The 13,530-nt window shown below is 42.4% G+C and overlaps 1 protein-coding gene across 9 annotated transcripts in view; it reads right to left on the bottom strand.

The window, feature by feature from the left end:
• Positions 1-13,530, bottom strand: part of BPTF (bromodomain PHD finger transcription factor) — a 60,099-nt gene that overhangs the window by 32,405 nt on the left and 14,164 nt on the right. For 6 of the 9 annotated variants that reach the window (XM_078598662.1, XM_078598679.1, XM_078598705.1 and 3 more), the window contains exons 5-14: positions 12,975-13,201; positions 11,253-11,378; positions 9,696-9,887; positions 8,804-8,986; positions 8,451-8,519; positions 6,992-7,140; positions 4,183-4,441; positions 2,384-2,540; positions 1,364-1,495; positions 783-912 (exon numbers count right to left, since the gene is read on the bottom strand). In XM_078598662.1, the coding sequence (XP_078454788.1) occupies positions 783-912; positions 1,364-1,495; positions 2,384-2,540; positions 4,183-4,441; positions 6,992-7,140; positions 8,451-8,519; positions 8,804-8,986; positions 9,696-9,887; positions 11,253-11,378; positions 12,975-13,201 (1,624 nt within the window). Of the gene's footprint in view, positions 1-782; positions 913-1,363; positions 1,496-2,383; positions 2,541-4,182; positions 4,442-6,991; positions 7,141-8,450; positions 8,520-8,803; positions 8,987-9,695; positions 9,888-11,252; positions 11,379-12,493; positions 12,577-12,974; positions 13,202-13,530 lie in introns of those variants that run through there. The other 3 variants (XM_078598732.1, XM_078598695.1, XM_078598723.1) reach the window with 3 other exon arrangements.

Raw genomic sequence — 13,530 nt, 5'->3', positions numbered from 1 at the left:
ATTTTGCACCATATGTAGCCAACCGTGATAATCGGTCAGAGATGAGCAAAGAAAGTTTGGATTGTTCGTCGACCTCCTCAATAGCTGTACAATATCTATGAATAACACTACTATCAGTATGCAGTGTTATGCGTTAGCAAAACCAACATCACTGGTGTACAAAAAAATAATTGGAAGTGCGAACATCCTGTTAAATATGCCCACCCAGATAGAGAACATGCGACACTAAATTATATTGATGTGCCCAGTTCCTGTGATCAAAACAATTCACGAAACCAACTCAAAGCCAAACCTCACAACACCTTTCACTTTTAACACTTTCCAACTACGGTTGAAAGTGTTAATGCTTTAAACTCTGTCTGTCTGGAATGGGTGGGGGGTACAATAAACTCTTGCCAACATGATCCAATATACATTTTCACTTCATTATATAGCTGTGCTGCTATATGGGAATTATACTAAAGAAACCTGACCACATTGATTAAAGCATTACCAAAAACTTGAGATGCAAACAAAAGCACAAGAGACTATTTATAAATATGAAAATAAGTTTTGCCCTGATAGCTACCCATTGGCTTCCACACTGCTAATTAAATTCTTCCAAGAACAAACGAGTGTTGGAAAGCATTACATAATCGTGATTATCTTATTACTTACTATTTGGGTATTTCGGTAAAGTCACGTAGATAGAAAAAAATATATGAATATCTTATTACTCGTTTCAGGTTAGAATATATGCACTTGGCTAGAATGGGTTGCAGGGAAGGAAATGTTGGATTTACCTGATGCTTGATAGGGATTGTATACTTGACCCATGTCGCCTGCTGCATCACTTCCTCCTCCTCTTGCCGCCTCTCTCTCTTCCGAGACTTCTCTTTTTCCTCCTTCTCGACTGCTGTCATCCGGCGCAGCCTGCACAAGGGAATGATGAACATAAAAATCAGAAATTATCTCATTTTCCATCTCATACAAATATAAAGGACATGTTGCTCAAACAAGTGCTTAAGTGAGTACCTATTAAGGATAAAGATCCCGTGACGTTATTCGAAAAAGAGTAGGCCGTGAGTAGACGTAAGCGTCAACATACACAAATTACTTCCATAATTATCTAATTGTGTAAAGCCACACTGCACAACGGCCCCATATTGTGAAACTACTGCAGGTGATACACGCCTGTGAAACATGACATTTTCGTGAAAGTCATTTTGCTGGAATAAACGAACGAATACCAAATGTAGGGATTTGCAATGATCTTCCTTTCTGATGGGTGACGAGGAACGAAGCTGTGAACGCAAGCAGTCATCAGTGGACAAACGCAGCCTTCACAGGTAAGAGGATGCAGGTGCGAGCAAGGGCGGCGTACCTCGTGTGTCCCAGTGACTCCTTCCACACGGGCAGCATGACCACAGGCTTGATGGCACACTCCAAGATGGCAAGCGCCAGGGCAAACTCACGCGGTTTGTTGCACATCTGCACCGCCTTGATCCAGTTGTTTCTGTACGCACGTGCACACAAAAATACAAAGATCCCCCATTTAGCCTTAATAAACAGTTGGGGCAAGAGCTGTAAGCGAGCACCTATGAAGGCCGGAACGGTACAAGAGGGGATGGGTGGTCAACATTATGCACACGTGCGCGCACACAAATACACTGGTGCACATGGGGTGTGCTATCGTCTGTATAGTGGTGACGATTGCTAATTTGCTACAATAGGCTATGGGCTTATTATATTGACATTAAAATAATCAAGACTTACAAGCATGCAATCACAACTACATTTAAAACAAATATTTTCTGGAAGTGTACCTTGAATGAGTGTGTAATGTGTTAGAATTAGCTTGTTTATAAGCAATCTCAGGCTTGTTAAGGCCTGGCAATTTAAACTAAATATTTCCATTGCTGCATACTACAAGTAATAAATTACCAACAATGCTGAATAAAAAGATAAGGATGATAAGGATGTAATTTTCTTCATGACAATGAAAATAAAATGACTCAAGAAGAAAGTACTTGAAGCACCCCAGATTAGCACAGTTGGCTACATACTGTATGAAAGAAGTTCAACAAATATGCAAATACATGGCACTCAAACGTAGAGGAAATTAACGACCACCGCAAACGACATTCAGAATGGCAGGTAACAATGTAAAACACCGGGGAAAGTGCGACATCTGCACCACGCCTGGACATCTTTGTGTCCCCAGTGCTGTTTACACATTGCACAAGACGCTCCATTACGGTGGAGTAGGAAGGCCGTGGCTGAGAATCAAACTCGAGTCGCCAGGCTCATAGCGTATTGTACCAGCAACCGCACCCCCGTTCCCGCCAAAGCACACACGCTCGCACGCACGCACACCCACACACAGACTGTCGCAGAGACGCACCTGTGTGCGGCCCAGTTTGGGTGCAGGAATGGCGCGGGAACGTTGTTCTCGAGCTGTATAATGGTGAGGCGCAGTGTGGACACGTTGAGCGTGCGCAGCCCGTGTACCGCGCCGCCCCACTTGAATTCTCCCGGCAAGGAGGTTGAAGAGTTGCTTCCTGCACACGGCAAAGGGAAGTGAGCGACACGCTTTGAACTCTAATGCTCAAAACATAAAACGCACGATGACACCGGGTGGCTCTCGGAGATAATATTGTTATCAGAGAATCTATTTAGCACTGTAGAGATCCTGGTATCAAATCTAGGCAGCCGACCGTGATTAAATTGGCCTCTCGAGTGTAGTCAGATGGTCTCAGATCACTCACCATTGCCTGCATAAAAAGCCCTATTATATTAGATTTGGTTTGGCAATGAAGCGTATTCCATATTTAAGGATAAAAATTATACTTTCATGACAATGTGAAGGACTATTTGCAGGGCATATAAAAGGTACGCCTGTGGTGTGGATAAGAGGTATATTTAAATGGCTTCAGACATAGTTCATCAATACTAACTTCCTGGGGCAGCTCTCTGATACAAGAAGACTATGTTGCATTGCTCACTGTTAAGAGTTCTGCAGGATAATTTCTGAGTCTCTTGATGCAATGCCAAAAAAGCACGATTCCAATTAAAAGCAAAACTGACAAATATGTAAGCATTTTTTAAAGATTGAATGCATACCAAGTGGGTGGTTTGGTGACTCAATGGGGATTGAGACCTCACTTCAAGATAATACTTGATAGTGCTGACAAACCTGGGTTCAACCCCCAGGTTACCGACTGGAGTAATGCACCATCGTGTATGACAGGTGTGACGTTCTAATTCGAGTTATCAATCTGTGCACAAATACCACCACGAATTAAAAATATTTAGGGCATGCGTGAATGTTATAATTGATGGACGTGTTTGATTGAAAACTACTGAAGTTTAACGTGTGTGTGTGTGTGTATATGGCCAATGCAAACGCCACCTCGGCTGTTTTGCCCTCTGTTCCGAATGGTAAAACAAAAATATTTAAAATTGAACCAAGAGGCTCTAATTAATCATTGATCGTAAAATGAAAATAAAAACATTATAATGCAACGGCCAACACAAATGCCATTTCGATGGTTTTTCCCTCTGTTGTGAATTATAAATTTCTAAGAAAAATATTTTAAATTGAACTAATAAGCTCTAATTAAATTACTGATTGTAAAATGAAAAACTACAAGTATGCATTATTATTTGGTTTGAATGAACAATACTGACACCATCCTCCTGATCAATGTAAGGCTCAAGGACTTGATTAAATGCAATAGAGCACCATTGTCTCCATCACAGATCCGCTCTCATCAAGCGCATATTCCAATCCTTTCATTAGTCCCGTTCCACTTGATTTGTCCTGCTCGTGTGTGCTTTATAAATACAAGTTGTATTCCACTACAACTAGACCACTTTATATCAGTTGATGAGCAAGGCACAAAGGCATATTAAACAACACACCCAGCAACACTGAGCACTAGCGGTAATACAGCAGACAAGATTTAACACGTTGTTTGAGTTGAGCAAGGTTATTCATCCTTGAGAAAAGAAACCATGGGAGGAAGAGGGATTTCTAACGTTAGGGAAAATAACAAACAGGGCGCCAATAGTAAAATATCTGGACAAATGGTCCCTTTGGTAGGATGAGTCCTCCACATTGTCTAACCGACTAATCATTCATTAGTCAATTTGTTTTATTAGTTCATTCGTCCATTTAATGGGCCAGTCCCAAGGGCTCACCTGTGGTAGCAATGAGTCCCGCTCCCGAGCTGGCACCGGCGAGACTGAACTTGTGCGCGAGGTGGCGCCGCTTGTCGTTTTCCTCGCGGTGCTGGTGCTTGTTGAGGGCAAGCGGGTTGCTCGTGTACTGGTTCTGGTAAACGCGGTACTTGCCCTCCTGACCCAGCTTGAAAAGCTGGCTCGGCAACGTGCCCCTCATAACCAGCTCGCGGCGCACGCTCAGCCGGGACACCTCGCCTGACGAGTTGATCACCAGCACCTGAAGAGCAAGGGGATGCATGTTTCCGCACGGCCCTTTATTACTCCGTTCTTGTCGGAACTCTGAAGCTAAAGAGGGCTGGGTCTGGTTAGTACTCGGATGGGAGAATGCCTGAGAAGACGAGGCATTGCACGTTTTTCGACTGCGAGGTGGCCATGAGATGGCAGTAATGCAATGGATTTTAGAATCTATTTGCGCAGAGCTCTGAGTGTTACCCTCGTATGAGTGGGTACTCCAGCTTCCTTTATCGTAAATGAAATTGGCCAACCATCCCATGTAGAATCCTTCGTAACAAAAGTGTTAAAAAGACTTTCTTCAGTGTAAAAAAGGGATTTTTTTTATCACATACTTTGCCAATCTCACAGTATATTTAATTTCTGGGGAGCTCAAAGGAGGTCACCACCTAACATGGAGAGAACCATAACCAGTGGAATAATGTGTGAGCAGACCTAGCCGATCAAGGAGATGACTGTATACTTGTGGCAGGGCCTGGAATAAGTGATGTGTGGTAGCAACTATGACATTGTTTATAATGGCATCTTGAACTAGAATGTCTTCCTAGCCCAACTGAGGAGCTGACTCGGAATAGAGGGGTACTCGTGTTGATCAGATGGCACATACCCACAGCAGCACAAGCCTTGAAGCCTTTATTCAGTAAAATAAAAGCTTGTCAAAGGTGAGTAGAGCTTAATCTTTTCCCAAAAATGACTATATTGAACATCCTTTAGTCATCCGCAGATCATCTAAGCGTATATGAAATGAGCTGACCGAAAACTAAACAATACATACGGTGTATAGGCATCACCAGTACAGCAAATTGAGATAATTCAGGTTAAGAGAGGCAGCGAGAATAAACAAGGACAGGTAGGTAAGTCTTCTTGGTTTTTTCGGTAAAGTCACGTAGAATGGAAATAATAAAATAAAACATTATAAAATGATTCTCACGACGTTTCGGCCACAACGCAAGCAGCCGTCCTCAGGTGAAGATCAGGTCTGTCGGGGAGACAGCGTCAGACGCGTCGGACGGCTGCTTGCGGTGTGGCCGAAACGTCGTGAGAATTATTTTATTATGCTTCATTTTATTATTTCCATTCTACGTGACTTTAACGAAAGAACCAAGAAGGTAGGTAAGTGTTTCAGTGCTGAATCCTTCAGCTTTTTGGCATGGTAAAATGGCCTTCACTTGATAAATGGCAGCAAACAAAGAGCAATCTATCCACACTTTAGGCTGGAGCCCACAACAGGGGTAAGTGCTAGTAACAACGACCCATTCAGAAAGCAGTCGCATACAGCAGCTGCAGTGGGATCATCGCCAATGCCCGTGGCTTGTCATTTTTGGCCAAGTTGACCGGTAGGCGAGGCCAGTGTGAAAAGCAGATTTCCAAGTGGCGTCAGTACAGAAGTAGCTGAAAATACCACGAATAAAAATTTTTACTCAAATTACAAATGGCTCTTCTGCATTATGGGATCAAAACAATATAATTCCAGAGCAATGCAATAAGTCTTATTCTTGGCACCAGGCACCAATACAATGTGAATAGAGGTATGAACTCTGTAAAAATTAAACTACGTACTTCAACTCAGAACAGAACGTCAAGATAAAGCAGCATTATAGGGCTCCTATGCTGTTAATATAGATGAAGGTACCCCGACATACCACACGGCACTGGGGGGAATACAAATACGGTCGTGCGTCTGGAAGCCACCTGGATGCGAGTTTTCATTATTTTTCTCCAATTAGTGAAGCTTCAAACAGAAATATGTATAAGGGACGTGGAAAGTCACATCCTCTTAAGAAACAAATCTATACTCACCGTGTCTAACAGCTTGCGAGTTCAAATAGTGCGCTCAACTCTTATTAGTGAGCTATCACACAGGGAGAGGACGTAGGGTGCACGATCTCATTGGAAGGTGGAAAACCATTCAAATCACATTCGTCATCAGGGTAATTTAAAAGAGCCCGGAAAAACTCAAATAAAAATAAGGGGTCGGTTGGGAGACTGCTTGGAGAAACGAACAGGATTGGTGGAGTGGAAGGGAAAATTCCAGGAAGGATGGGGAAGAGGTTAAAAGGAATGTATAGAATGGGTTTGGAATGCCTGAATTGTACGTGCTGTTCTGAAGATGTTGTGAAGTCCGAGTTCAAGGCTTACCCGGGCTGAGACTCCTGTGCACATGTAATGATCCACCTCTCCCCCACCAGCAAGTCAATACATTTTTTTCATGCAGTGTCATGATTTTGATGAAGAATCAACTATTAATTTTACTATTGTTTTAATTTAAAGCTATTTACTATTGTTGTTATTCATTTCTCATGTGCACAAACTGGCAACAAAAGCCTAAATGTAAAATTAGCACGCAATATGTATATAGTTTGCAGAAATAATAAGCAATTCTTACGCGTACACAATTTGATAAGTGTATCATCAGCCAAATAATATTTTACTCAACGCATTGTTATATGACGAGTAGATATACCTCGGCAAAAAAAACACATCCAACAGTGTTTTGCGTTGAATCGTTGTCATAGCCGCCGAAGGCCTCACTCACCTCCTTTCCCTCCTTGAAACTCTTGTTGGCTTCATGCACGGCGGCGGCCGCTTGCGCACTCTTCAGCTGGTTCAGCTTGCTCTCGGGGTTGCGCAATCGGGTCACCATGCGCGTGGCAGTGGGCGTGGGCCCCTTGCCCGTCTCCGAGCCTGCCATCGCCGCACGATACGACACAACACACAGCGCGGCACGTCAAGGGGCCGCAACTGTCCCGTTGGGCAGCGCCGTTGTCCTAAAAAAAGCGTAACAAAGCCTGTCGATGCTTGGTTGTTATGACGACGCTAGAGAAATTAGGGATTGTATTTCAATCCCGGCCCAGTTACAAGAGGACAGTGATTAATGCGAGTGCTTTACGAGGTTTAAGAAAATTGCACCATTTTAAATGCGTTGAAAGATTCAGTCTCCCGTGATTTAAGTTAATTGTCTACATTTAAGAGTTCAAGAAAACATTATTGCCTCATTTTAACGATTTCATAAATAAATGTTTAATCCGTTTTCCTTTCTTGTATAGTTTTGTACAATTGTCTAAATGTAACATTGACCTATGATTTACATATAATATTCATAAAATGTGATAAATTCTCACATGCATAATCGATTTTAATTGATTAATTGATGCATCATTACATGTCTACTGGTTTAGTTTCAACTGATCATGTTTAATAAATGTTTAGGATAACATATTTGTACATTTAATGTATTTGGTCATTTGCAAATCCCAGATATATTTTGTATTATCCGACTCGTGTACGATAAAATATGGCGAACAACAGGGTATGCAGCATTCCTTCAAGAAGCTCATGGATGTATAACCATGCACACAACTAAATAAAAAACACAAAATGTATGAAGATAAGTGCATCCACTGCAATGCATGGAAATTAAAGGGAAATGGGGCACAGTCGATGGCAGTGTCAAGTGGTTAATTCTCAACAATAGGAAAATCACCCCTTAAAGGGAGTGGAATAATTCAGCATGTCCTGCGAAAAAATAATGCAGGTACAAAGCACACCCTGACAAAGTAAATGAAACATGCCAACAGGTTCTGCGAATGGATGAGGCACATACACAGCACATCCAAATGTCCGAATGGATTAAATGTGCCAAGACGTCCTGCTAAAACGCAACAAAGACACACAGTACAGCCACGCGGTATGAATGGAACATGCAAGGAAATTCTGTTAAAAGCGAAGGCAGACACAGCGTGAATGAACAGATGACTCCAACTGACCCCCTCCCCCTTTGTGGGAATGGAAGATGTCAGCACACATCCCTCCTAATGAACACGAAGGCAGGCAAAAAGCAGTTCCATGAGAGAGTGGGACATGCAGCATTTCTCGTTAAAAGCCAAGGCAAATAGACAATGCACATCATGTGTTAATTAAACATGCAAACCTTTCCTGCACTGTTTCGAAAAAGTAGGCATCTGTTCAAACGGCAATTCGAATATCGTGTTTACCGTTGCCACCGTTTGATGACTCCCCATCAGCTGAGGTCTTGCCAGATTTATTGCTGCTGCATACCGACTCTGGAATGAATACAGCAGGCAACCAAAACAAAACAAAAAACACACACAAAAACACCAGGCCATTAAGCCGCCGGCAACCTGTCTATGGAGAAAACACGCCTCTCTCCAAGCATTGAAATTTTTCTCCCTATTTTTAATCAAAGATTATTATCAACATGTCAACAGTGAAACAACAGTAAGCAGGTTTGAGAGAGCTGAATTTATGTTTCTCCATATGTGGCAGTGCCACGTTTGAGAGCAATTCAATGTTTTGTTTGTTGTTTGAGCAAATTGCAAATGCCCACCATTTTGGCTGGAGGTGTCAGATTTTTGCGACACATTGTCAGGAAAGTCCAGCCCAGCAAGGTCGGAAGTCGTTGATGCCGCTGCATTCTGGGAAGGCTGCTGGGCATCCAGATCTGTGTTGCCGCTGGCAATGGGACTGCATGCACGGCTTGCAGAAGAGCCTGACTTGGAGTCTCCAGATCCTGCAATGTACATATATTAGTGCAGTGTAAATAACACTCTGCCTAATTGCAGCCTGCATTAGAAAAAGTACTGCGAATGCATTCAGTCCACGAAGGCGTGTAAAATAATCACATGACTGAATTTGTGGCTGTTAAACAGAATAGCTAATAACAAGTTATAAAGATGATTAATACATACTCTTTGGTTCTTTAGGTAAAGTCACGTAGGTAGAAAATAATAATAGACCACTCCCACCTGAAGACGGTTGCTGGTGTGTGGCGATCGAAACGCCGTGATCTATTATTATTTTTTACCTACGTGACTTTACCGAAAGAACCCAAGAGTATGGATTCCTGCGGTCACCAAAGCTTCAAATCAAGAATGATGAATACATCTTTCTTTTGATATCAATTATCCATAAACAAATGTTTTCATGAATGTGAAACAAATGTCGCATTCAATCGCCAGATGATCTAGTAATTGTCAGCACATCATTTTTGGAAAGCCAAGAGTGGCTGACTCGGAGGAACTGCAAAAGGAGTGTGGACATTCTACCATTGGTGGCATTGAAGCACAGAGACGCTTTCACTTGATTGAACCAAACGAGTTATAAAAAATATTTGATAATAATCTGACCAAAACATCCCAAGCAGGAACCTCCTGAACCTGAGCCCTGATACCCAATGAGGCTATAACTGGTAATTTAAGAAATTTGAACAAATTTTGCACCATCAGCGGCAGGTGGTGGATTGGCGGCCTTTTCGTCCTCTGTGGTTTTGCTGGTCTCGTCGCCCCTGGAGGACTCCCCTGTGCTCTCCGTGCCTTCCTTGGCTCCGTCTTGATCCCCAGATGCCGCCTGCCCAATCCCAGAGGCCTCCTCGTTGTCTTTACTACCTTCCCCTGCACTTCCATTCACAGGTTCTGCGAAAAGAGATCACGTAAAAACTAAATATATTTTAAAACCAAACCGAATACTGTAACTGTGATCGGTCATTATTTCATGTACTGTGGAGATTTTTTTGGGGGGAGGGGAGGGGGAAAAACTAAATCGTGGCGTCTATTTTCAATTAAAGCTACTGGCTCCCAATTACTGTGAATGCAAATTTAGATGTCATTGGAAGCAAAAACACATTTACACATGTTAAGAGGCACATTTTTAAAATATATATAAATACACCAATATGTCCTGCTTGTCTTGTGGCTGTTGGCAGTATTGTTCTATCCCACACGTTACCTACAACTTAACGAATTCAACTCGCATGACGAGCCGGTTCAGTTATCATTGTATTACACTGCATTTAATAAGGCACCGTGCAGCTCACAATGTAGATTAGACTGCAGAATTTCACTCATAAAATGTGTCTGGAGCTGTATAAACAAGTTAAATCTATCAGAAACAACTTTTGCTCGTTATTTAATTGTATCCTACAATAAAAGCACCATACAATTTTTTGAAATATGTTACTTTACAAATTTAATTGCTGGATTCCGCAGGAACCAGTATATTCATTCCCAATGACAATAACACATCTCTGGAGTAAATGTATTAAAGTATATTGACTTGAGGGAAATGTTTAGAATTTTTGCGGTGCTACTGCTAATATTTGCTGAGGTTAACTGCTTTCCTTCAAGACTTACATAGCACACGGCAATAGAATAAAACACACACGACCTATCCCAGTCAATTATAACCATCTTCACCTGCCATTGTAGAGGTGCTTTAATGCTGAAAAAAATGTCATTTTTCCCTATTTGCCACTGAAATGTTTTTATTCATTAAAATTTATAACAGAGTTTTTTTTTTATTTACTGTTATTGGGTGGAAAGGGTGCACAGCCAGTCTTATATGCGTTAGCTGTGCACCACAATAGAGGTAAGTTTATTCAGCCTTCCAGGCTCTATGACACATTTTATTTTGGTAATTTAACCGACCCAATTTTGTTAATGCATTTGTTTTTTATTAACATAGTTACAATTCACTGACACAGTTAGTTCGCTCTTGCCTAAAACAACCAGGAAATCCTGCAGCATTTAACAGGCCACTCCCTGCTGAGGAGACTTACGGAATTTGTAACCGGGCCAAGGTATTATTTGCTTATAGAAATGCTCGAAAAACGCTGGTTCAGTGGCCAATTTGTATGTCTATGTTGAACTTCTTTCGCACCATATGTAGCCAACTGTGCTAATCAGAGGTGTGGTTAATGGTTGTAAATATAATTCTGTCGTGATGAAACTCTTGGCTTAAAATAACAATTTTTTTAAAACAAACTGGACTCTCTGGCTCACCATTGCAGATCTCCTCCCCCTTCTCCTCTGCCTCCTTGCGCGCTCGCTCCGACTCCTCGGCCATCTTGCGTTTCAGCTCTTCCATCTCGACCTCTCGCTTCACCTTCTGCCTCTCCAAGATCTCCTCTGTAAAATGCAAGGCGAGTGTTTGAAATTCCACATTACTATGGCAGGAAGCAGTGTTCTCTACAGGATAATGATAATGACTTTTGGCAAAAGATACATTTATTTGATGACAGATGGATGATGATAATGATGATGAAAACCCAAGTCAACCCTTAAAAGACTGAACCACTTGACCTTGTGATTATGAGTGGGGTGCACTGTTAGTGTCACAAGAAAGGATTTGATGCTTTATTAGAACTGAAAATGAAATAGAATATCACGGACATTATAATTTCTGTCATAAACATGAGACAAAATAAGAAATTTTTCCCTCCTAAGCAATGGTGGAGCCAGGATTTTCAGGTAGGGGGGGCAACGCCTCCAGCAATGAAAAATGATAGGAATTGTTAGTAAGTAAGGACTTGTCCCTTGATTTTTATTCAACGTGTGTGCGGCGATGACGCAGCCATCGATCGAGGGTAGAATTCGAACCGTGTGTGATCGGCATCGCGCTCGCTGAAGGTGAATGCCTTCAGGGAAGTCGTGTACTGTATACGCAACTGCGCACAATTCTGCGAGTCACTTACTTATTGCCAATTATGGACTCAAGACTATTGTCCTACCATCTCATAGAGTCGCTGGCACATAATAATATGCTACACAGTGGCAATGAGGGTCGCAAAATGCCAATTTATTACTAATGAACCCCAATGATCCAATGGAAATTAGGAATTTCGATCGAATCATTGAGGGACACGTGCCCCCCCCTTCCCCACTGGCTCTGCCAGTGCTCCTATGTGATAAGCCAGCACCTGCAGAGGAAAACCACTTTTCACTTCCCTCAAAGGAATACACATTTTATTAATACTGGAGGAATAAAGAGCTAAGTCAGCAGTCAGCCAAGATGTTAACTTACTATAAAGGCATGTAAAATTGCATCAAATTTAATGTAATCACTTTATACACAAGGTATATGCATAGAATGTGTGAGAATTATTTTCAATTTAAGCAAAAAATATGCAATTTAATTGCAATTTATTTTAGACAAAAGAATATTTTACTACGTGTCAAGAAAAAGCTGAATAAAGGCCTTCTCATGCCAAGTCAGTCAAGGGGGTTGCAAGACCATTTTTCACCATGCTGGTCAATGCGGGCTGGTGGCAGTAGGGGTGGTGGGGGGTGTGGACCCAAGACCAGTTCAGATCTCACTCGCCACTGATGTTACCAATGGGCAGGAATCAAACACAGGTCTCCGGGTAAACAGAATGAACAAAACTGAACAAAATGAGAGAAAAAAAATGTAAACAGACACAATAAACACAGTGTGATGAAAATGAGAAAAGGTAACGCTTCTTGAATCCACATCTCAACTCCAAATAATAGCATTTCACCAAATTGGGAAAGTAATTGGTGCATACATACACTCCACCTTATGTCAAGCGCCTGGAGTAAGGGCACTCTATAAATCAAAAATTAGATTACAATTAGATTACAAATACGACCCATACTCTCTGACCACATCGCACAACTCATCCGATAAATACATGAAAACGACACAAGCGCAAAATGAATGGCATCAGGATGAGACTTCGGGCGTGCACCGCCGCCGTCACGCACCGTTCACGCTGGAGAGGAAGGAGCGGGCGATGCCTCGTGCCTTCTCGGTGAGCTCCGACGTGACGTCCATGTGGCGGTGGATCTCTTCTCGGGACTCCTCGAGAGCACGGCACAGCTCGGACTCCCAGCGCTCCGAGTCCAGGCTCTCGAGCAGCTCGGCAAGCTGCGCGCGGCTGCTGTAGTACCACACCGGCTTGCTCGAGCCGTCCACGTTCTCCTCCTCCTCCCTGCCGGACGCGAAATATGACAAAAAGCCGCCATCAAACCCGTCGTCAGTCAAAGATGACGGCAGACACTGACGAGGTTTATACAAATTCAATCAAAAATCACGCATTGAGGTGGCCAGGTGGCTTAGGGGTTAGAGCACTAAGCCAGCAACGCTGAGCTCTGTCTGGGGCTCAAATCTGTTTCACAAACGTGATTAAACTAGGTTCTCCAATGTAATTAGATGATGGGCTCACCCAATAGCTGCAACAATTATACACCAAAACTTATTTCTCTAAGATTTACGAAATTGGCGTTTGGGAAAGTGTGCATAAAAAAATACACGGAAAGG

Source organism: Lampetra planeri, chromosome 1, assembly GCF_965212315.1.
Source record: "Lampetra planeri chromosome 1, kcLamPlan1.2.h2, whole genome shotgun sequence".
In the NCBI taxonomy this organism is placed as follows: Eukaryota; Metazoa; Chordata; class Hyperoartia; order Petromyzontiformes; family Petromyzontidae; genus Lampetra; species Lampetra planeri.
The sequence above is the reverse complement of the archived record's forward strand: the minus strand, read 5'-3'. Positions and strand labels throughout refer to the sequence as shown.